This window comes from Myotis daubentonii, chromosome 3 (genome assembly GCF_963259705.1).
Source record: "Myotis daubentonii chromosome 3, mMyoDau2.1, whole genome shotgun sequence".
Classification (NCBI taxonomy): domain Eukaryota; kingdom Metazoa; phylum Chordata; class Mammalia; order Chiroptera; family Vespertilionidae; genus Myotis; species Myotis daubentonii.
Window position 1 is genome coordinate 178,841,477 of NC_081842.1, and position 24,792 is coordinate 178,866,268.

At 40.6% G+C, this 24,792-nt stretch overlaps 1 protein-coding gene across 6 annotated transcripts in view; it reads left to right on the forward strand.

The window, feature by feature from the left end:
* The first annotated feature begins 4,618 nt into the window (after positions 1-4,618).
* Positions 4,619-24,792, forward strand: part of OMA1 (OMA1 zinc metallopeptidase) — a 68,829-nt gene continuing 48,655 nt past the window's right edge. For 2 of the 6 annotated variants that reach the window (XM_059689398.1, XM_059689401.1), the window contains exons 1-8: positions 4,643-4,742; positions 5,633-5,716; positions 7,716-8,222; positions 11,131-11,359; positions 14,772-14,945; positions 15,047-15,154; positions 18,938-19,066; positions 22,313-22,387. In XM_059689398.1, coding sequence (XP_059545381.1) covers positions 7,735-8,222; positions 11,131-11,359; positions 14,772-14,945; positions 15,047-15,154; positions 18,938-19,066; positions 22,313-22,387 — 1,203 coding nt within the window. In that variant the 5' untranslated portion in view covers positions 4,643-4,742; positions 5,633-5,716; positions 7,716-7,734. Of the gene's footprint in view, positions 4,743-5,632; positions 5,717-5,982; positions 6,057-7,715; positions 8,223-11,130; positions 11,360-14,771; positions 14,946-15,046; positions 15,155-18,937; positions 19,067-22,312; positions 22,388-24,792 lie in introns of all 6 variants that reach the window. The other 4 variants (XM_059689400.1, XM_059689399.1, XM_059689403.1 and 1 more) reach the window with 4 other exon arrangements.

Here is a 24,792-nt window from a genome sequence, read left to right on the forward strand (position 1 = left end):
TGATGCATACATGTATACATGAAGTAACAAAGTTGAAAGACAAACAAGCTACATACACAACAGGCAATTATTACATATATAAAACATTTTTATAGCTCACTCTAATGAAAATGAATATTTAATAGAAAAATGGGTTAAGGGCATGAACAGGCAATTTGCTAAAGAAGAAATCCAACATATAAGCATGAAAAAGTGTTTACATCATGAGGAATGAAAGGAATGCACATTAATGATGGTAAGAAACATTTCATCCTATCGAAGTATTATATATTTTTAGTAATTTTAATCTTGCATTTCAAGAGGGTTACACATCAAAATGCTAACAGTGGTTATCTTTGTGTAGTGAGATTAAGGGTGGTTTTCACTTTTGGTTTTGCTTTTCTCGGGTATTAATATTTTATTTGTGCAATAAAGAAAAGTGCTCACCTGGAATCTCTGAAGAGCTCATCTCTGGTGAGTGAGCAAGACCACAGCCAATCTGTGGCATTCCTCAGGGCCCATCCTGGAACTAGATGGACAATACTGAATCATCTTGGTGCCCCTCCTCCCCCCCTTAACCAGGAACTGGTTGGTTGCTGTTTAGACAAGAGGGATGAATTGGAGGCAGGGAAACCAGCCAGCAAGCTGGTGCTGGCTGGTGCAATAACAACCCAGGTGGTGAGTTATAAAAATTCTCTGGTGAAACCTGGTGTGACCACTCTCTCCAAGGGGAAAAAATAAAATAAAATGGCATGTCTGTTCATGTTAAATGGAAAGAAGGGCTGGGATGACAGAAGAAGAAAGTAAAGGAAGATAAAATGTGGATGAAGAAAATCTTGAGCCAATTTTTGTGAGAGTAGAATATGCAAATGAAGATGTTGCAATGATCTATGTTGGGGTGAATTCAGATTCAGAACCAGTCATTTCCAACATTTGGAACAGTCATGCCTGGCATATTAAAAAAATAATAATAAAAGGCCACTTCAGTGACAGTACCACCCACCCATTGCAGCCCGTATCACATCCTGTGGCCACCTCATCTGGCTCTCAGCCTGAATCGAGATCAGCAGTCTATACCTGGTTCTAAGACAGGTCATGCCTCATAATTCTTCAGAGTTAGTCTCTCCTTTAACTCAGTATTCAGCCTCTAGAACTTCCTCATGGAGGTGTGCATGAAAGACTTTCTGTATCAAAGCAGCTTCCACTTCTGGGGAAAATGCAGTTGCTTTAAGTTGGGCTCCCTGGAAACAGGCTCTGAGCTAAATCTGTGTGGGAGGGTTGTTGATGGGGTGGGTGTGGTCCTCAGGGACAACACCTACAAGGGAGTAAAGGAAAGAGGACTGGGTGGAGGCAGAAGGGGGCTTCTCAGCCAATCCATGGGCAGCTCTGGAGCTGGGATGGCCCTGAAGTGTTGTCCTCAATTGAAGTACAGCGGCCAGGCCTTTGTACCCCGCCCTCCCCTCTCCCCAGGTTGACTGGTCATTGAATGCATGCTGTCCCTGGGGAGAAGGCATATTATGGATGAGGCAGCCAAGGGAAATCTCCAGGGAGGAAGGCAGCTGGATTGCTCAGGCTGCTGCAGAAGGAGGGAAGTGGGCTTGCTGAAGTGCTTTACTGTGTGGAGCCAGGAGACCAGGGAGAGGGTTATGTTCCAGAGGAGGATCAAAGGACAGACCACACACATAGGCAATGCGAGAGGAGCACCGGCATCACAAAGGAGTTCAGAGTGCAGGCCAGCGATGATGGTAGGAGACACAGGGCTGGGTCAGATACTATCCAGGGAGTCACAGAGGTAATAGAAGCCAGGTGGTGGCTATAACTCCCAGAAGTCTGGAGATTGCAGGCTCTAGTCATTGCTATAACAGATGGCAAGGTCAGGGGGGCACCTAGGGGCTTGATATACAGGAGGTTGTGAAGAAATTTAATAGTACAAGGTGTCCCTGGGTGAAAAATCGATGGGTAGCCAACAGGGTGCTGTTTAACATCTATAAGCAGAAGAAGGCAAGAATGGAGGAGCAGGAGTCTGAGGGCAGTTGCCTCAACAAAAAGACATCCTTCTTGCTCAGTTTTCAGATCTGAGTCAATTTCCAGAACCAGACCACAGAGAGCCCATGACTTAAAAGGTGGGTGAGGACCCTAGGAAGAAGGACCCAGTGACACTGAAACAGGTATTTACTGTAATGATTATTCTAATACCTTCAATCATCTTCTCAGCTAACAACATGTTGGGGAAAGAGAAATACCCAGGCACTGTGCAGGAACTGGAAGGATCTGGTTACCCAGAAACCCAAAGTATTATCATGGGCTCTGTGAGAGTGGGCACTTATGGAGGTCAGATAATGAGCAAAGTGCTGCACAATAGCCAGCTTACAATGGGTCCACGGGTCTATAGATCCATCCAGTGATCATTCCCCCAGCACCTGAGAATATATATAGGGTAGCGGGAGCAAGCTCCACATCAGGTCTTAGCCTTCAGTTCTCATGGTGACCAAGTGAAAGGTTCTGAAACTGCTCCTTCTCTACCAACTTGAGATAATAAATAAAACCCAATACTTCATCCAAGGAAATGAGGGTGGTGATGGTGAAGATCAATGTCACTACTAGAGACCGAAAGGATGCAGGAATGGTCATCCTATCACAGTGGTCGGCAAACTACGGCTCACGAGCCACATGCGACTGTTTGGCCCCTTGAGTGTGGCTCTTCCACAAAATACCATGTGCGGGCGCGCATGTACAGTGCAATTGAAACTTCGTGGCCCATGCTCAGAAGTTGGTTTTCGGCCTGGGAGAGTCTATTTTGAAGAAGTGGCGTTAGAAGAAGCTGGGGGGTGTCGGTCGGTGGGGTGACGGGAGACGCGGCGCAGGTGGGCCACGGGATAAGCAGCACGGGGGAGGTACATTGTTTTGAGGTACATTTGCTGAGGTCGACCCCTTCCAACTCTCCCATCCACACTCGTCTATCTGAAACAAGTATACAAGATGAGTGTGGATGGGGGAGTTCGACCTCAGCGAACAGGACGTTTTTAGCAAAGGCCAGCTTAGCAGTACCCTAATTAAGCTAATAACAATGTACCTACCTATATAGTTTAAGTTTAAAAAATTTATCTCTCAAAAGAAATTTCAATCGTTGTACTGTTGATATTTGGCTCTGTTGACTAATGAGTTTGCCGACCACTGTCCTATCACATCCCTATTTAATTTGCCAGTCAGTCTGGCCCCTTCAGAAATCAGGGGAATGTTTGATAGACTACTGCAGACAAGACCTAACCATGTAGTTAGTACACAGCCATTGTGCCAGCTCTGTGATCTGTCTAATACAGTCCTCAAGGACCTGGACCACCTGGACATCCTACGGAACATCACACCCATTGGTTACCACCATGCTAATTGTGCAGGATTAGCAAGAGGGGTCTAGTACACAGGAAACCTTGGTAAGACACATGGACTTCAGAGGGTGGGAGATATTAAATCATGAAGATTCAGGGACCTGGCACTTCCGTTGTCAGGGAACTAGTGGTCAGGGGTCTGCCAGGATAGTTCCTTCAAAGTAAAGGGCAAATTATAAAACACAGAAGCAAGATAAAAGAAAAAATTACTTCTAAACCTTTTGAAAGTGACACCTAAAATTGTTCATAGTGTTTACATCCTTTAAGATGTTTTCATTGTGCAAAGAATTAAGTACAACTAATATGAAATCCCATAACTAGCTCATATTTTCTTTATTTACTTGTTTACTTGCTTATCATCTATCTGTCCTCAAGGTGACATAAGCTCTGTGAAAATCGTGTTCACTGCTGTTTCCCCAGAACCAAATGCACGTGGTGCTCCATAAATATCTTTTGGTGGAATGAAGTGAACTATACACATTGTTTTTAGCCTGCTGTTTTTCAACTAACTTCCAGATGCTTCAGATTATACTTCATCTTTCTTTTTTTTTCTTTTTTAAAAAAAAACTATGATAATATTAGGTTTTTTTAAAAAAATATTTTTATTGATTTCAGAGAGGAAAGGAGGGGGAAGAGAGAGACAGAAACATCAATGATGAGAGAGAATCATTGACCGGCTGCCTCCTGCACGCCCCGACGGGGGATCCAGCCTGTGCCCTTGACTGGAATCAAACCCAGGACCCTTCAGTCCGCAGGCCAACACTCTATCCACTGAGCCAAACCAGCTAGGGCTCCTTCATCTTTCTTAACATGTGCCTCTCCAGAAGTCATGTGAAAGTAGAGTTCTCATGTTCCAGAGACTTCTCTCTGCAACTTCAGGACCAGGAAACCTTAGTCTTTTGGAAGCCGAGTCTTTTTCCTCTTGGCCAGCACCGCCTACAAATCCACAGTGGGCGCAACCTTGCCTGGGTCATTCTTTATATCACCCGGCTCAGCTGAGTCAGGTTCCAAGACACCCGAACTGAAGCTGTTCCCAGGCAAGCAGCCCAGCCCACTGACACGTCCCTCTTCTGGCCACGCGGTGGCGGCAGAGCGCCACAGCCTGCACAGTCGGCGCAGGGTCCGCGGACCCGCTGGGAGGACCACTCGGGGCCGGGTAGCAGACTGCCCGGAGTGGGCGGAGCAAAAGGCTCGCCGGCCCAGGGGAGGGCAGGAGCGAGGGGCGGGGCTTCTGGGCGGGGAGTGCGCTTGCGCCGGGTGCGGTGGGCGGAGCCGTGCCGCTTTCGCCACTGCTGGCGTCTGTCCGCGTGGGGACGCCTTTGCCCTGCCTTTCTGAGTTGGCCAGGCCCAGGGGTGGGGAGTTCCAGGAGCACTGGGGTGAGGATCGGGGGTCCCTGGGGACCCGGCGGGGTTGGGGTGGCGAGGACTGGGGTGCAGGCGGGGAGGAACGGAGGGGCGCCGGAGCGGGAATGCGGAGAGAGGGGTGAGTAGAAAAGGTTTAGGTGGGAAGACAGCGCCATTCTTCCCCCTCCTCGTGGTGTGAAATGCAAGGACCCAGGGTGCTGCCCGGGACCACAGGAGTTGCAATTGTCAGGCGGCCGTGCTTTCCGGGAAGACACCCGCTCCCCCCCCCCCCCCCCGCCCCCAGGCTTTCCTGCTGGTCTGCGGTTCCTGTTTCTCACCACCCCATCCTGTGCCTCCCCCTGCATCCTGTGCCCCCTGGGGACTCCGCTTCCCGCCGTTGGAGGCGCCTGGGAGTCACGCCCTCTCTTTTACTCCTCACTCCTAGAGAAATAAAAGTTTTCCTGCTTGAACCTGCCAATGAGAAATAGGAAAATTCCTGTGCAAACTTCTACATAAGCTTGTCTACAACAATCACTTTAAAAAGAAACAACCTATTTAAGTAACGTCACTCGCTTGTGTAAAGTGGAGCGAAATTGTTGTTAAGCCACGCGGGCCTCTGAGATTTTAGTCCCGGAAATGGCAAGACCGCATTTGGAGTTCAGGGCCCGGTCAGCCACAGTGGCGCTGACCAGTGCCCAGCCCTCCCTATGAGGGTTGGAGTGCATATCCGCATTCTCGGCCGCGAGGATTGGGGTGCACATCCGCGTTCTCGGCCGCGCGGAGGGAAGGGTGCAGTCTGACATTTGGAAGCTTAAAAACCGAGTCTGTTGCCTTCCAGTTTATTTTTTAAGCCTTCCATCCTGTGTGTACTTTGCTTGAATGATTATTTTAAAGTACATGCCCTATTTTTGCCAATCTGACAGCTGTTTCCATAGAAACCAGAGGAGAAAGAGTCATTTTCAGCGGAGTTGTTAAAACTGTCTTCCAGGCGTCAGCTGTGAGTGCCAGTGAGTGCTGCACTTGCTCCTTCTGAGATGGTACTTAAAGAATTAAGGGTCTGAAATGTTCTTAGAGGCTAACAATCCAAATTGTTTAATTTTCTCACATCATTAATTTCGTAATCCTAGATGTCTGCCAGCGATGTTTGTTGACCTCCTTCAGTTCTTTGTAGTGGATGTGTCAGCCCTGATTTTTCTCTTCTGCTCTGTGTCGTCTAGTGAGGGGCTCTTTGAAAATGTATAGCCTTTGCTCCCATCCTTTCCCCTTTCTTAAGGATAAACCAAGGATTATGAACTATCAGGTACTATTGCTGTTCTGGGTGACACTTGATTGTCAGTGATGTAAATGGTAATTTTTTTTAAAACTTAGATTCGTATAATCTTACACGTTCTGTGTCAGTAGAGGACTTTTTCGCAAAAGCCCTGCGAGATGAGCAGGGGTTTGCTTGGCCATGGGCAGAGCTGAGTAGTGTAAATAGATGTGTGTTGTCAAAGAGAGGATAGCTTTTCTTTTCTGAGAAGTGTAAGTACATCAGTGGGTCTGGAGCTCAGGAGCCTGTGAAGGAGAGGAGGGGAAGGTGCCTGGAGAAATAGTGGGAGGTCTGGTCTACCCTTTTGGAGGAGTTTATTGAAGCCAGTGGAAACCAATGGGAATTACAAAAACAGTTGCCTTTATTGGTTTGGAGGCTTACAGAAGTAATAATAGACGCTGTAAAAATTTAAACAGCATTGAAGTATATATGATGGAAATATTAAATCCCTTACAGCCACCATCCTGCCACCCAAAATAACCACTATGAATAGTTTGGTGTATATTCCTTTAGATTTACTTATATTTGCATATGCTAACGTAGTGTAGCATTACCATTTTTGCAAATTGGGTAGAGATTTTTTTTGGCTGTTATGTTTCCTGTGCTATTCCTAGCATTTAGAATGGCATATGGTATGGCATATAGTGTACTCCTAATGAACTATTTAATGAATGAGTGTAGAACTGATTCAGAGATCAAACACTGAATGGGGTCTGGCTATGTTTGTTCCGTCAAGGTGGTTAATTTTTTTTTTTTTAAGTTGGTTGCCAACATTTTTAAATTCATAACTTTCACATAGAGTCTGATTTCTGGCTTTCCTTGAGAATATTGGAACATTTGGCAACACAAAGCCCAAATTCCATTGTTCTTGTTGGATCTCCTTTAGATGGGCATGAATCTATTTACATCAGTATGGCTCTGTTGATATTCACCTTCACTGCCTAATGTCCAGGGTGTTCAAACCATTGTTTATTTATTCTGTCTGTATCTTTAGTTGTTTTAGGTGGGAGGGTACGTCTGGTCTCATGCCACCTTTACCCCAGTCAGAAGTGCCAGTGTTTTCCTGAAAGGAGTAAATTTGTATTTAAAAAACAACAACAACATCTTACAAGTTAGGCTTATAAGCATTACCTGCTTCTCCCACCCCCTCCCCACCCCATTACTGTCAATTGATAAAACTTAACTACTGTTTTTATGTAATCCATTTCTTATCCCCCAAATAATTTAGCATTAAAATAAAAATAGGTGTCTGCCCAGGCCGATGTGGCTCAGTTGGTTGGAGTGTCATCCCATACACTGAAAGGTTGCGGGTTCGATTTCCAGTCAGGGCACATTCCTAGGTGGTGGGTTCCATCCCCGGTTGGGGTGTATAGGGGAAGGCAACTGATTGATGTTTGTCTCTCAATAACATGTCCTTGGTGAGGATTAAAAAGAAAAATAGACTTCCTCCAAGTAAAAATAAAAAACGGAAAGAAGAAAAGTTTTGAAAGTACATGTTGAAGAATAAGAAAAAAAGTAAGCGAAGCCTCTTTGGTTTGTATTGCTCAAAGGCACTGCTGTAGGGGTGAGAAAGCCCAGGTAATTAGTGTGAGATGTGTTAAAGGAAGGACTGACACCTATTTCCTAATGTGTTATGTTTCCAGTTTGGTAAATACATATTTTCCAGAGATATTTATAGTGTTTTTTTTGGGTTCTAGATAATCAAGCAAAAGAAAGATGAGCTTCCTCTATGGATTGCAGTCTGCTACTAGAAACTGTGTTTCCTTCCGATTTAATTTACGGACCAACTGGAGAAAATGTAACACAACAGCTATAACCTCACTGGACTGTCATCAAGTACGAGTTAACCACATAGTAAATAATATTGAATGCAAACTGGGAGTAAATCGGTGTAATAGGGTGACTTCTCTGCCTGGAAACTCACATTTCTATAGAACTTTTAATAACAAAAGGGCAGGATACCTCTCGAGTCTTAAAAGCAAGGACAATAAGTGTACAGCATGGCGTGACTCTTTTCCAAGACAGAAACTGATAGAAGAAGTTGCAGTAGGTCCCGCTCTTTCAGTATTGCATCCTCTAAACTGCTTTCCCATAAGAGACATCAGGAGTTTCCACACTTCTCCACGGTGGCAAGCTGCTCCCATCCCTCTCTTGTGGATAATTCTTAAACCAGTGCAGAAACTACTTGCAATCATTGTTGGCAGGTAAAATGCTTTAAAAAAAAATAAACTTTTGTATTAAAGGATATTGGTAAAACTACACTTTGAAGGAAAATTCATTAGATTTCCCTCCCATAGTTAGCTCAAAGTTAAGATTCAGTTTTGTTATGTAGGACTTAGTAATCTTGAAATAATTTACTGCATATTATCTTTTAAAAGTTATTCTTACATATCTCATATAGACACTTTTTAAAAGATTGACCTTGTATATGTGACTGCAAAAAGAATCAGAAATGTTGATTATAACTCATGGAGAAGAACGGTGCTTTACAAACATCCCATTTTTAGTGTATGGAATTTGAGGCAGTGGATCACGAAACTGAAGAATTTTGCTTATTTAAGAATGAGCTTGCCTAGCCGGATTGGCTCAGTGGTTGAGTGGCACCTATGTACCAGGAGATCACAGTTTGATTCCCTGTCAGGGCATGTGCTGTGTTGCAGGCTCCATCCCCAGTAGTGGGCGTGCAGGAGGCAACTGGTCAATGATTCTCTTCATTGATGTTTCTCTCTTCTCTCCCTCTCCCTCTCTAAAATCAATAAAAATGTATTTTTAAAAAAGAATGAGCTGTTACACCTAAAACTAATACAAGATAATATTGAATGTAAACTGTAAGTGAAAAATAAAATTTAAAGTTCTCTTAAGAAAATTAAAAAAATAAAGTGAAGGAGTTAATATTTTTTTAAAAAAAGAACAGAACAAAGAATGGGCTCACTCCTAGCCAAGTTAATTCTTAAACCATTAATATTTACTTATTTTTTTCTATTCTATTTTTAACAAATCTTTATTATTTTCTCTTGGTAGCCCTTTATAATAATTAATATTTCTACAGCTAAATGGCAGTACTTTATATTTGATTTAATTTGCTCTCCCCATAAGCCTGTTTTCTCTTATTTGGTTCCATGAAGATTGAAGAATGGTAAAGTTAAGCATTATCTCCATAAAGCTTTCTTATGTTTAATAACAGTGAACTTCCTTCTAGCCTTCTTACTTTCATACCAGCCCAATTTTGTTTTTATCAAAATTGAGAACTTGTACCCTGTAATTTATTGTGTTCTTTATGATTTGGCATCAGCATGCGGAAAATAGACAGCTAGATTAGCTCTCAGTTTAACCACTGTCGAAGAAAACCAGAACTCGGCCATAGTTAAAGCAGTAAAAACAGATTTTATTCTGGAGTATTGTAGTAGGGGAAAGGAGGCCTTGGTGTAGAACCAGAGCCAATTCTGAATACAGCATGGCCAAATAGGAATTCATTTCTAGCTGAGGAGCAGGGGGCAGGGGTCGGCGGATGGAAAATTAGAGGCAACATTGGGAGTAAGGGGAGATTCTGCCTGAACAGACCTAACAGGATTCTTGCTGAAGGCAGGTGAGGGTGATCTGGTATCTCCTGGGGCTGGTGGAGGATGCAGCTCCCAGTTAGATTCAGGGGTGATCAGATATGGAGGATGGGGGATTCTGGCTAATATTGGGCCATGCAGTGTCTGAAAGTAAAGGCCTAGTTGAAGAGGAGTTCAGGAGACCCCGAGTTGCGTTTGCTGGAGGAAAGAATCCTTCCATCCTTTTAAATTATTTATTTTAACGTTTTTATTGTTGTGGTTATGACTGTAAATTTTCTTTTAGAATATGTTAAATTTAAACAAATAATGACAAGTCATGTAAAGTTTTAAATAGGAAATCAGTATACTTCATAGGTTGGTTTAATCTTTTCAGGTTGAAACTTTAGACTAAATTTTAGAGGCATTTTCGGCGTGACAACAAAATTAAGATAATTTAAAGAAGTTATTTTATAAAATAATTTTTTGTCAAGAGAATGATGTGTATGTTTTAAATTTTTGTTGTGCTTTTGCAGATGAACTCGCAAGGAAAACATTTTTGTACCCGTCTTGGAAACATTGCTTGTTGTCAGAATGTCTCTGGGCTCTGATAAGCAGCAGGGAGTGTTGTTGCTGGGTAGAAATGGGAGCTCCTCAGGTGTTACCTATAAAATCTCCGATTTCCTTCTTTTCTTTGCTTGTGCTCTTATTACCTGTCCTTTGTCATGTTCTAGGACAGCGGTTCTCAACCTGTGGGTCGCGACCCTTTTGGCGGTCGAACGACCCTTTCACAGGGGTCGCCTAAGACCATCCTGCATATCAGATATTTACATTACGATTCATAACAGTAGCAACATTACAGTTATGAAGTAGCAACGAAAATAATTTTATGGTTGGGGGTCACCACAACATGAGGAACTGTATTTAAAGGGCCAGAAGGTTGAGAACCACTGTTCTAGGGGATGGAGTTTCTGCTACTGAGCAATACTTACCTCTCAAATCAGTGCTGGAGCACTGGCAGCTTATGCTGGGGGTCTGATGAGCAGTGGGGAGAATGGTGGTTCAAGGTAGAGATGTTTATGTGGGCAGTCCATTCCCTATGACGTGGTCAAGGGCTCAGACTCTGGAATCACATTGCTTCATTGTTTGGTTTTCCTCTTATCACCTCTACGACCTAGGACAAATTGCTTAACTTCCCTCTGTCTCCATTTTCTCTCCTGTAATGGTTCTTATGAAGGTTGAATGAGATGACATCTGTATGATGATTAGAAGAGCACATTATATGTGGTCAGCAGTCAGTCAGTGTTAACTAGTGGTAGTTGTAGTAATAAACCCCCTCATTTAACGTTTACTTTTAAAATAACTGAAGAAAGTTAAAATGAACATTAGACTTTTTAACTATTGCTCTATATAGTTTTTTCATTTAGCTAAGAATTTTATAAATTTAAAAAAAAACATTTATACCGAGAAATATCATAAATTCAAGTATTTGATGACAAAATTCTAGCAATAAGCATTTAGTTTTGGTGATATGTGCTGATACTATTATCAGAACCTTGACTTTTTCTTTTCCATCTAGGGGCATAAGGAAATGGTGGCACGCACTTCCTCCCAACAAGAAGGAACACTTTAAAGAAAGTGTAAGGGAGAACAAATGGAAGTTACTGCTGGGGTTGAGTACTTTTGGATTTCTCTTCGTAGTGTTTTATTTCACTCACCTGGAAGTGAGTCCAATCACAGGAAGGACCAAGCTACTGCTGTTGGGGAAAGAGCATTTCAGTCTTTTAGCAGAACTGGAATATGAAGCAGTAAGTAGTAAGGATTGTTTTTAATTAATTGCTTAATATAATACTGAAAGCAGGAAAGGTTCTCAAATATTTATTGTAGACTTTGATAGGAAATTAGCATCTTACCCTCCCCCCCCCTCGCCCCTGACCCCCAGCAAAGGCTCAGACCTTTCATATTTAGTATTCCTACTGACTATCTTGCTTTCCTCCCATTCACCCAGCTAAGTCCTTTTTATCACAGGTCAGCTTAAATGCCACTTTCTCTGGAGAGCTTTCCTTCATTATCCAAACTGGGTTAGGCAGGGGCTACAGTGGGCTCAAGGGGGTCGGTCTCCTTCATATCGACTGACTTAGGAATCAGCGCCTTTGCAGTTGTGCCCAGTGCTTGGGGTTATTTCTCCTACTTTATTTTTTCTTTGCATATGATACTTTTCCTTGAAAGCACTTATCACATGGGTAACATAATTATTGACACGATTATTTACTTGCTGATTTGTCTTCCTTAGAGTAAGCTCCATGGGGGCAGAGACCCTATCTGTTTTGTTTATGATTTTCTCTAGTACATTGCACAAAGCAGTGCCTAGTATCTATTTAGGTCTATCGTCTTGATTTTTTGTACCTTGAAAGTAAAGTAGAATAAAAGGTTTTTGATTTCTTTTGTAATAACAGTTTTGACAATTTATGATCTTTTTTGAACGCAAACTAAAGTTGGAATTTCGAAGCCGTGGCTACTTAGGGAGTATAACTCAGGTGGCTAACCATTTTGCACTACTAGTGAGCTCTGAAGGGCAGATCATCTTTCTGTCGCCAGTGCATAGCAGTACATCATGTGTGCTCAATCCGTGTTCACGTCTCACAGCCCCCCTGGATAGCTCTGTCAGGGTTAGAACTTTATCTCTTTTGTTCCAACTGAGTTTCCGAGTTTGCCAGTGGAAAGGTATCATTAAAAAGAGAAATAACTATGTTTTTTTCACTGGAACATCCTTCCTAGTAGAATTTATACAGAGATTTGAGATGTTTCTTAGAATATAATCCAGTCAGAGGCAAATTTGAGGAAAGTGTTTGGGAAATACTGACATGGGCCAGCTTCTACCATTCACATTACCAAGAAGCTTTAAAAAATGATACACATGTACATACATATATTTTCTTCTTTATTTCTTATTTTTTAATCTACAAATTTAATACCTCCTTGGTACGAAAATTCAAACACATGTTCTTAGAGGGCTGTTACTAAGTACTGTAATTGCAGTAGTTTTTCCTTATTCGTGGTTCCTTTTCTTTTTAGCCTCCACTCTGATTTTATTAACAGTTTTGGGTTTACAACACTTGGTAGGGTAAGCATTCCCCACGCAGACAGAATATCTTTTCCCATCAAACATTCAGGTAAAGGAGACAAGTTATTTGCATAAGCCTGTTTAAGCATTCCAGCTTTCATAATCCCATCAGCCCTTCCATTGGGAGAAAAACCTTTATGTTCTCTCAGTCTGATGGTAGCTCACATCAGGGCTTCACCAATGGATTTTGGTACCCCCGTTTGTGGGGCTCCATGTCAAGGAGTCCAGAAACTTCTCTATTCCTGACCCTTTTACCCACTCTGATGTAAAGGCTTTGGGTTCCCAGTGAGGGGTTGAGTCAAGGGACCCAGGTTTTTTTTGTCAGTCTTCATCTTGTTTCATCTCCCTAACTATTGCTTGAAGGAATTACAGGTCAGATTTCTCATTATAATCTTTGAATCTTGGCTTTCAAAATGTCTCCAAACAGGATAAATAAAGTAGACTTGCTTGGGGCCCTTTAATTCTGGGAGTTCAGTGGGGGTCGTTTTGGCCTGCTTCACCTTGGGTAGTTCTGTATTAAAACCTTCGCTTGAACCCTATCAGTGTCTGTTTTTTTCATACCTAACCACTCAGCATAATATAGAGAAAATGATATGCCCAGTAGTTCTAAAAATTTTAGTAATTTCTTTTCAATCTGTGTGAATAAAACACTTAAAATTAATGAAATGTGGGATTTTTTTTTTTGTAGAGGCTTAACTTTCTTATTAAGTATAAGGTGTTTTTATATTCAGGAGGTTCTGAAAATAATTTTCTTTTGTATTTTCCTTTCTTTTATGAAATCTTTATGTTCTCTAGGCAATATTTTGTTTTCTAAAATACTTAATAGAAATAATACGTAAGCATTTTATTTACTTACTAGAGGCCCAGTGCACGAAATTCGTGCATAAGCGGGGGCTGGGGGGGGGTCCCCTCAGCCCGGCCTGCACCCTCTCCAATCCAGGACCCCTTGGGGGATGTCCAACAGCCTCTCGCAGTCCGGGACCACTGGCTCCTAACCACTCGCCTGCCTGCCTGATCGCCCCTAACCGCCTCTGCCTGCCTGCCTGTTTGCCCCTAACTGCTCCCCTGCTGGCCTGATCGCCCCTAATTGCCTCTGTGTCGCCCCGCACTCAGGACCCAGGATTCCCTCCTCTGGCTGGTCGCAGGCACCCGGGACCTGGGCTTCCCTCCCTCTGGCCGACCACAAGTACCCAGGCCCCGGGCTGGCTTCACCCGGGTCAGCCACAGCTGCAGGGGACCATGGGCAGGCGGCTTCGTCTTGGCTGCCACAGCTGCAGGTGCTGGCACCTGGGACTGCGGGGTGGGTGGCTTGTCCCTCTCCCAGGCTGCAGGTGCAGGTGCAGCCATTGGCGCCCAGGATCGTGGGGTGGGTGTTTTGTCCCTCTCCCGGGCCATAGCCCCAGCCGCTGGTGCCCGGGACCACGGGGCAGATGGCTTGCCCCTCTACTGGGGTGCAGGGGCAGCTGCTGGCGCCCGGGACCACGGGGCGGGTGGCTTGTCCCTCTCCTGGGCCGCAGCCTGGCTCCCCATTCCTCTCTCCCCAGTGCTGAGTGTCTGAGCAGTGATGGTGTGACTCATTTGCATATTAGCTCTTTATTATATAGGATAGGCCAATGGTTGGTAAACTGCGGCTCGGGAGCCACATGCGGCTCTTTGGCCCCTTGAGTGTGGCTCTTCCACAAAATACCGACTTCTGTGCATGGGTCACGAAGTTTCAATCGCACTGTACATGCACGCCCGCATGTGGTATTTTGTGGAAGAGCCATACTCAAGGGGTCAAAGAGCCGCATGTGGCTCGCGAGCCACAGTTTGCTGACGACTGGGATAGGCTCATAGAAAAGATGAGTGAAGATTTTATTTGAACTAATTTATGAGAAAAATTTTAGTTACTAGAATTTATTCAATTTGTGAGAAACCACATTGCCTTTGCAAGAAAATTCAAATTTGAGAAATTTGAGTGTTTAATATATGCGAATATTTACATAATTAAAAATTAAAATGTTAGACAATAAGTAACCATATAACTCTCATGAAGCACTATAAATATTTTGTCAAGCTAAAACTCTTAAAGACAAATTTTCTTTCTAATCTTTCAGTACATGGAAGAATTTAAAAATGATATGCTAACTGAGAAAGATGCCCAGTACCTGAACATTAAAGAAGTGTTTTATCATTTAATTGAATGCAATAAAGATATCCCAGGGATCTCCGAGATCAAGTGGATCATTCATGTGGTTGATTCCCCAGATATAAATGCCTTTGTGCTTCCGGTAAGTAAATGTTCTCAAGCCTAATTTTTAATTGTTAAATTCAACTTTCTTGTTTTTTTAAAGGTGTTCTAATTGCTTATATTATTTTCTTTATGGTGCAGAATGGACATGTGTTTGTCTTCACTGGGCTTTTCAATGCTGTGGCTAATGTGCACCAACTTGCCTTCATTCTGGGCCATGAAATAGCACATGCAGTACTTGAGCATGCTGTAAGTACCTAAAGTGAGTGCTCCGTTGTTGAAATACTGTAGTTAGCAAGTGGAATCTTTTAAAGAGCTGAATCTTTTCAGTTTTCTTTTTTTTTCTTTCTCTTTCTTTTGGATGGAATTTTAGTTTTCAGTTATTGTCTTATTCTGTTACCTGAAAAAATATGATTGTCTAATTTGGGGAGTTTTTATGGTCTTTAGTATTTGATATTGAATAATTAGTGTTTCTCTTAAGTACTGTTTTTATCACCTGTCTCTTTTACTAAGAAGTAATTATTCTCAACCTCTAATTATTTCAAATTAGGTTTAAAATTTTTTATAATTATTAACATACTGGTAATCTAGTCAGAAAATTAATTGTAGGAAAGTGATATTACTATTTAAGTGGGTAAATTGGTTTTCTTGCTTTTTTATTCATTCTCTGAGGATAGCTTAGAGCATCTTTGAAAATGTCTAGAAAGATATGCCATATATAATTAATGTAGAGAAATAATAATGATACCTTGCCATTTTACAGTTTATTGAGCTTTTTAACACGTACCTTCTCATTCATAATTTTAATGCCATCCTCATGAGGTATGTATTTAATATCCCATATTGTCTATGAGGAAACCAATGTTTAAAAAGGCTCCAAGTAACATCACTGATGTGACAAAGTGGAAGAATTGGGACTTTAACCCAGGTCTTCTGTTTGCAAGTCCATTGTTGCTCCCTTTTACCACAGTTACCTGGTTGTTGGCAGCACTTTTTTTTAAAAAATATATTTTATTGATTTTTTACAGAGAGGAAGGGGGAGAGATAGAGAGCTAGAAACATCGATGAGAGAGAAACATCGATCAGCTGCCTCCTGCACATCTCCCACTGGGGACATACCTGCAACCAAGGCACATGCCCTTTTCCGGAATCGAACCCGGGACCCCTCAGTCCACAGGCCAACGCTCCATCCACTGAGCCAAACCAGTTTCGGCCAGCACTTTCTTATAGGTCACAGAATTCAAATTGGTTCATGTTCCTGTGAAGGCACATCTGTTTGTTTGACTTGGTATGAGCCCATAGAAGTTTATATTTATTTACTCATATTTTATTTTTATTCATTAAAAGTTATGCATGGCTCTTTTTTTTATCCATTTATTTATTGATATACAGCACAGAGAATATAGTCAAAATATTGTAATAGCTTATGGTGAATAATGTATAAGGTATTATAAGCGTTGAATCACTCTTTGAAACTAATATAATATTGTATGCCAATTATACTTTAATAAAAGTTTTTAAAAATATGCATGGCTCTTTTGTCCACATAATCAGAGAGAGGTATATTCTCTTTAATTGAAAATGTGAAGGTAAATAGTGAAAGGATTGTGAAATGCTATATAGGAAATGCAAGTAATATTAACTTTAAATGGAAATGAAGCATTTCTTTAAAATTCATCTCAAATTCTACCTATTCCTTAGAGTATTAATTAGATGAGGTGGGCTAAAGTTGTGTTTTTCTGAAGCACAAATAGTAAAAATCTTTATTTCTTCTGAGTTGTAGGAAAAATTTAAAAATATGTCCTTTAAACAAACATATACAAGAATAAATCTGAGCAGTTAAAATAGATTTTATCTTTCAAGAAATGGCTTCAGAACTATAAAATCAATTAATTTTGGCCATTTTTAGCATTTAAAAGCTGTTAATATTTAGTGCATTGTTTTCCTGGCATCTCATTCAAAGCTGCATTCAGCATATTGTTACCATCTCTGTCAGTGCAAGAACAATAATTAGATGAGACATAAAAAGTAAATAGCAGCCTTAGAAATAGAAAATAGTTACCAATATTACTTTGGCAGAGGTCTTAGACATGATCAACACTGTGTTTTCTCTTTTAGGAGTCTCCATTTTGATTTGATGGAGCCTTTTATGTTGTATTCTTTAGTCCACAAATAACAGATTTTTCTGTATAATAGCAATTATATTCTTCAGTAATTAATAACAGAGATTGTTTTCTTCCCTAACAACTTCATCATTTGGAATTTTACTCTTTCATGCTAAAATAATTCCGTGTTTCTTATGACCCATAGTGCTTTTCTTTTTTTAATCTTCACCCGAAGATATTTTTTCCATTATTTTTTAGTGAGAGTGGAAGGGAGGGATAGAGGGCAAAGGAGACCGAGAGGGAGAGAGGAAGAAACATCAATGTGACAGAGACACATCAATTAGTTGCCTCCCATGCGTGCCTCGACCGGGGCTGGGGATCGACACTGCAACTGCAGTACATGCCCTTTACTGGGAATTGAACCCATGATCTTTGGGTGTGTGGGCTGGTGCTCTAACCATTTAGCAACACTGGCCATGGCTGACCCACAGTTCTTATCATGAAATAAAGAATGCTTCATGAGGGTAGATTATATTGTAAAGAGAAATATTCTAGAGGTTACTTTTAGTTGTTAGCCATGTTTCATACATTGAAGTAATGATTTCTATATTGTCAGTATTAGCAACATTGTCACACCTTCACATGAGGGATAGTATATTTTGGATTGTAGTCAAACTTTATTGTGCTCAGACTGGTGAAAATAGCCGTTAAGGCTTTTGTATTTTAAAGAAGATACAGTTTTCAGTCTAACAATGAACAATACTGTGCACTAGACTTATGAATATTATTACTAAAAACAACTATTTTAAGTAAAACCTTTTGTGATTATTGTTATAAGTAAATACAAAAATTCAAAGAATCCAGTTTCCTGGTGAGAAATTCCAAACTTACAAAATTGCAAACCCATATAAAGTGAATCATACTTCATATATAAGGTCATGATGGCCAAAAGATTTTTATTTAAAGTAAACTTCTAATTTTTTTCTGAATTGTTCCTTGTTTTAACTGCTTCATGTGTTAGGTAGTGTGTAGTCTCTGCCCAAAAAGTATAATAAACACATTTATGTGATTTTAAAAAAGAATTAGCAACTATATTAGAAACTAAAATTTCTTGGGTTTGATTCCTAGTCCTTTTTCTAATAGCTGTGTATATTGGGGGCAGCTTTTAACCTGGCTCCATCTTACTTTCTTTAACTATAAAATAGGGATAATAGTACATATTTCACAAGATTGCTATGCTTGTTAAGAAACCAGAAATTAAGAAACCAGAAATTAATGAACCTGTCATTGTATCTGAGTGATGGTAAGTGCTCAGTATATGTGAGTGAATGAATCTCTCTCAAAGCTGGTTGATCAGTTGCTATGACATGCACTGACCACCAAGGGGCAGACGCTCAACACAGGAGCTGCCCCCTGGTGGTCAGTGTGGTCCCACAGCAGGAGTGCTGCTCAGCGAGCTTACAGAGCAGCGGTGGCAGGTGCAGTCGGCCGGGAATGAGTGGGTGCAGTGCTGCACAGCACCCGGCCCAGGCTTGGGCTCCTCCTCAGCTGCCTGCCACTTCATGCACTACTACACCCCTCGAGGGATGTCGGACTGCCGGGGATTGGGCTGAAACTGGCAGCCCGACATCCCCCGAGGGCTCCCGGATTGTGAGAGGGCGCAGGCCAGGCTGAGGGACCCCACTGGTGCATGAATGCGTGCACCGGGCCTCTAGTGAATATATAAGTATGTAAGCAAGGGATGGAACAAGCACACTGGGAAAGGATAAAGCACGCAGAAGAAAAAAAAACCTTACAATCTTAGTTTTTGAAGGTCATTTAAACGTAAGTAGTTATTTAATGTGATTACACATGATGAACTAGAAAATGTAAGCATGTGCTGTCTCAATTTATTAAGTGTAATTTTCATTATTGTGATTATTCGCAGGCAGAAAAGGCCAGTGTGGTTCATTTATTGGATTTCCTAGGTCTAATTTTCCTCACAATGATTTGGGCCGTTTGTCCTCGAGATAGCTTGGCAATTGTGGGCCAGTGGTTGCAGTCTACATTGAAAGAGGTAAGTCTGAGACAATAACTTGAATTTCTAATGGCCTGTGGTGAGGATATTTTAATGTTACTGTAAAGCAACAAATGTCAGAGATGTTTTAACATATTGTCATGAAATCTGGGGACTAATTTGGTGTTTTATTGTTTTCTCATTTTGGGGGGATATTCTCTCAAATGATGGAAATAGATGGATTGGAAGAGCTTAGCCACTTTTGGCTTTACCTTCAAACTTTCCACTTTTGTTTCTCATATTGACTGTGGTGTACCCACTGGATGATTCTCTGCCCCCCCCTCCCGCCCCCCCCCCCCCCAAATATTTGGATTTTCATGGAGAACTCTTAAAAGCTGTAAACTTCTATGGGCGCAGGGTTGGCTGAGCTACTTTATCACCCTTACCTCCTCACTCCTAGTTAAACTAACATTGCCTAGAAAATACTGAAAGGACAGTCCTGTTAGGTGTTTGTTAACTTTTGTTTTAGTACTTATGTCTAGCGATAATCATCTCATAAGATGTGTTGTCTCTCATTTTGTTCAAAACATAGCAATATTGAAAGTAGGTTTCGCAATCTTGATAATTGCTTTGTTAACTATGATTAATTATTTTATTTTACATCTATTTTTTTCAAATTTTTCTTCTTGTCCTGGGAGGTTTGGTTATTTAGGAACAATCTGTTATTTGTCTATTTAATGATTTTTGGAGCACCCATCAGAGTGCCATCTGGGTGCTGTTTAAATCTAATGTGTAAAATTCTTTGAGACAAATTGCTTTAGAAATTGGATAACTAAGTCTTTTATTCAGTGTTACCATATCATTTGGCTTCATTTATATTGAAATAAATGTTCTTAAAAAGAAAAAGAAGGAATGGTTATTGCTTAGGTTATAGGATCTCATCTTTTGAATTTTATTTCTGTTATGATGTGCTGGGAAGTCAAAGGAGTTAATTTAGTTTTTTCGCTATCTATCAATAGATAGCCTTTTCCGTAATGGAATCAGAAGATTTGGTCATAAAGATAACTTGTAGCTATTTCTTTTTTGAAATACTTGATGAATTCTGCTACTTCAGTATAATTCTTTAAGAATTAAACAAAATAAAGTAGGAATTACTTCTCTTGGAACCCTTGTCCCCCTAAATCAAGTGTTCCCCAAACTTCAGTGACAAGGAAATATTTCTAGAAAGCTTGCCTGTTGTAATTAGAGAGTGAGAAGAATGAGTATAGTGAAGTCACTACGGAAGGGGAATTGCTGACATTTATCTGCAGGAGAAAGGGAGAGAAGAAGGAAGAAGGAAGGGCCCTCACTTAACCACTGGGGAGCTCTATGTTTGTGATCTTAAAGATTTGGGTATAGTGTAGCAGCCCTCAATGAGTGCAACGAGGCAGGGTTTTGAGAGTTATTAATAATAATTATAGTAGCTAACTTATGAAATGCTTGCCATATGTTAGGCACTAGGATAAACAATACAGATGAATTATGTACAGGGGTTAAGAATACAGGCTCTGATCAGATGAATTTAGACTCTTTAGATCTAAACTCTATAGAACCTGGGCAGTTTACTTTCCTTATATAGACCTCAATTTCTTCATTTGTGAATTGAAGTAATAATATTGGCTAATTCAAAACATTGTTGTGAAATGAATGATACATTTTAAGCAGGATTTCTCAATGTAACCCCAGCCCTATTGATATTTTTGGACTGGATAATGCTTTTTTTTTTTTAATATTTTTATTGATTTCAGGGAGGAAGGGAAAGGGAGAGAGAGATAGAGAGAGAAACATCAATGATGAGAGAGAATCATTGATTGGCTGCATCCTGCACATCCCCTACTGGGGATCGAGCCCGCAACCTGGGCATGTGTTCTTGACCAAATTGAACCTGGGACGCTTCAGTCTGAAGGCTGACACTCTATCCACTGAGCCAAACCAGCTAGGGTTAGACTGGAAAATTCTTTTTGGAGAGTTGTTCTGTGCACTGCAGGGTGTTTAGGAGCCTTTAAGCATCTAGCTGCCTCTAAACATCTGGCCTCTACCCACTAGATGACAGTAACATTCTTCCTTCCCACCCTCCCCGTCTTACTCCCCCAGACAATCAAAACTGACTCCAGATACTTCCAAATGTCCCCAGGGAACACAGTTACATCCCTTAGGAACCACTGATTTAAAGCATTTAGCACAGTGCCCGGCACAGAGTAAGGACCCAATAAATAGGAGCTATTATCATTGTTTGCTCATTCTATCCTCTCTGCAACATGTGATGCTACTGGGCTTAGGTGTGTTAAATAATTAGCCCAGGGTGAACAGTTAAAAAGTGTCAGCATGTGGACTTGAACCTGATTTTGTCTCCTTTGAAAGCCAGTGTTTTTAATTAGTTATACTATCATTGGACTTGATGGGACACCTGGAGATGAATTGTGGAGAGTGAAGACACTGTATGACACAGTTTAGCAACCTAAAACAGACATTACCGAGGAGGAAGGAAGTAATATACAATGGTCACATACTGTGAGTCAGATTGATTATATTATTTCTAGCTCTCACTGGCATGTACTTCTGAAAAATTGCTTTCCCAATTAATAGCTTTTTTCTCAAAAGTTCTGCCTATTGATCCATCTCCTGCAAAGTTTTAGTGCTTACTGAAAATGAGAATTTAACTGGAAAGCATTCACATAAATACAAGTAATTAGGAAAATTAAAGTTACAGTATCTATTTGCATTTTTTAATTGAGGTTGGAAGAAAATTTCATTTTCCTAACTAATCAATACCTAGAAAAAAAGGAAATTAAGATAGTTCGTCAAAGAAAGAGCATCCTGCTATATGGTTAATTTTCCAACTGAAATAAATCCTCTGGTAGTGTCACTGGCTATTATATGGCTATACTTTTTCAATTTTCTTTTAAAAATCCACGATCAAACTATTCCTTGGCCATAATAAAAGGCTGCATCAATAAGCTTTCTTAGGGAATCTTCCACATAGTAGGTGGAGATTATAAATGGGTAAAAAGTACTCTATGTGATACAATAGACTCTCCAGAAGTTTGTAGGCAAGATTTTATTTTTATTCTTTCTATGTTTTAAAAATATTTATCTCTGGTGGAGGAAATAAAGGCTGCACTGTATGTTTTATGCCAAGATGTTCTTTAAATGTTAATAAGTGGAGAGTATAAAAACTTGATTCTAGGTACTCCATGATTAACTTTAAAAGTTTCATTTTGCTGTGAAATAACCTGAGTGGAGCTTTTCTTTTCTATTTCTTCTTAGTATTTGTTCAGTAGACCATACAGTAGAACACTGGAGGCTGAAGCTGACAAAATTGGACTACAGCTTGCTGCAAAGGTAAAATGTTCAGCAGTTGAGAATACACAGTGTCCTTCACACAGTAAAAGACAAATGTGTATTGTCTTAATGAAGTTTGGCATGGACAGTGAATGAGAGATTGTATTCAGTTTTTCATTAACACCATTTTAAATCTGCACCGTCTGGAAGCTAACGTTCTCTTTATTGTACTCTTTTCCCTTATTTTGTGGATCTAAGGTGGCTTTTTGAATAAATAAGATGGTGTGTAGCTGTTTTTCCAGACTGGGAGAAAGGTTTATCATATTGTAGCTATGATCCCGGCTGAGCAAACTGAATTTTCACCATTAAAATAAACGATAGAAGAGCAGACTTATTACTCTGTATCTTTCAGATTACTTTTGTTATAGCAGATGGCTTATTTTTACTCTCCATAGACTGCAGCTCTGAGTGTTTACCCTGATTTAAGTTAGCTTTGTTCACGTCTACTTAACAGGGCACTTGACGCTGGGTTGCTGTTTTTAATTATCTGTGATAACTGAGTATTAGCAGTAGTAGGATTTAATTAGGAGTAAACCTGAACTTTTTAAAATGAGTGAAAACAATGCTACTTCATATATTAAATTCAAAATGTATTTGATTCTTTGTTGAGTTTTTGATAGTTATTAAAAGTCCTAACTATTAAAAATCATTATTATTTGAACTTCTCATTTTCAGTTTTATAGATTTAATTTCATAAATCAAGATATTACTCATTCACAAAAGCAAAAGCAAAAGCAGTTTTTTAGATGTTACATAAGTAGAATTAAGTAAATTATCAGATGGGTAGATGAAGAGGTTCCCAAATCATTGTCCACAGATTGGCTATCTCACGATTTTCCTAAAACTAATGTACGACAGTTTATGAAATTTTCCTTTTAGGTAAGTGTGTTCTAGTTGAGAAATCTTTTCCCATCTCAATGAATTGTTCCTGTTGTATTTCAAGAAGCTCTATTGTTTTGTTATTTTTTAATATATAATATATAGAAAGAAGTTAAGATATTTTCCCTCATATGGATAGCACTGTTTATCTAAGAGTCATTTTTCTTCACCGTACTTCAGTGTCTCGGTCATAAATTTGGGAGACTATGTGGAAGTTTGTTTCTGGACGCCCTATTCTATTCCATTGGCCTTTTATTTATTTTTGAGCCAAATGACATCATCTCTGTAGCTTTGTAATAAGTCTTAAGATCTGAGAGCTGTCCTCCAGTGTTGTTCTACAAGATTGACTTGTTATTTTTAGTCTTTTGTTTTTCCATATATATTTCATAATCAGCTTATCAAATTACACCCCTTTACAAAAACATGCCTGGGATTTTGTTTGGAGTTGTGTACATTAAATATAGTTCCGTTTGGGGAAAGTTGACTAGTGTCATCAGTATTGAGTCTTTCAATCCACGAATGATATATTTATCCATTTATTTAAATATTCTATAATTTCAGTGATGTTTTGAGATTTTTTTTTGTGTGTGTATAGGACTTACATTTTTTGATGTTATAAACAGTGTCATTTAAAAAAATGAGCTTGCTTATATTGAGAAATACAGTTTGTTTTCATAATTAACCTTCTATCCAGAAACCTTGCTAACTTCACTTAATTCTAATAGTGCATAGATTCTTTCAGATTTTACATATACACAGTTATCTTGTCTGCAAATAATGACTGCTTTATTTTTCACTTCTAGTCCATACACACACATATATATATTTTAAAAATATATTTTTATTGATTTTCAGAGAGGAAGAGATAGGGAGAGAAAGTCCCTTTATAATAAAAGGATAATATGCAAATTGACCCTATCGGTGGAATGACTGGGAACAACCTGTCGCTATCACGTGCACAGATGCTCAACACAGGAGCTGCCCCCTGGTGGTCAGTGTGCTTCCACAGTGGGAGCACTGCTCAGCCAGAAGCCGGCTCATGGCTGGCCAGCACAGCGGCAGTGGCAGGAGTCTCTCCTGCCTCTGCTGCAGTGCTAAGGGTATTCGACTACTGGCTTAGGCCCACTCCCCAGGGGCTCCTGAGCTGCCAGAGGGATATCTGACTGCCAGCTTAGGCCTGATCCCCCAGGGAGCAGGCCTAAGCCAGCAGGTGGACATCCCCTGAAGGCTCCCAGGCTGCCAGGTAGCGGGCCTAAGCTGTCAGTCAGATATCCCCCGAGGGGTCCCAGACTGCAAGAGGGCACAGGCCGGGCTGAGGGACCCGCCTCCCGAGTGCATGAATTTTTGTGCACCAGGCCTCTAGTCAGTGATAAGACAGAAACATTGATCGGCTTCTTCCCGCAGCCCTCTACTGGGGATCAGTTCCACAACCCCATCATGTGCCCTGATTGGGAATTAAACCATGACTTTCTGGTTCATGGGTCGATGTCAATCACTGAGCCACATTGGCCAGGCTGGATTGATCC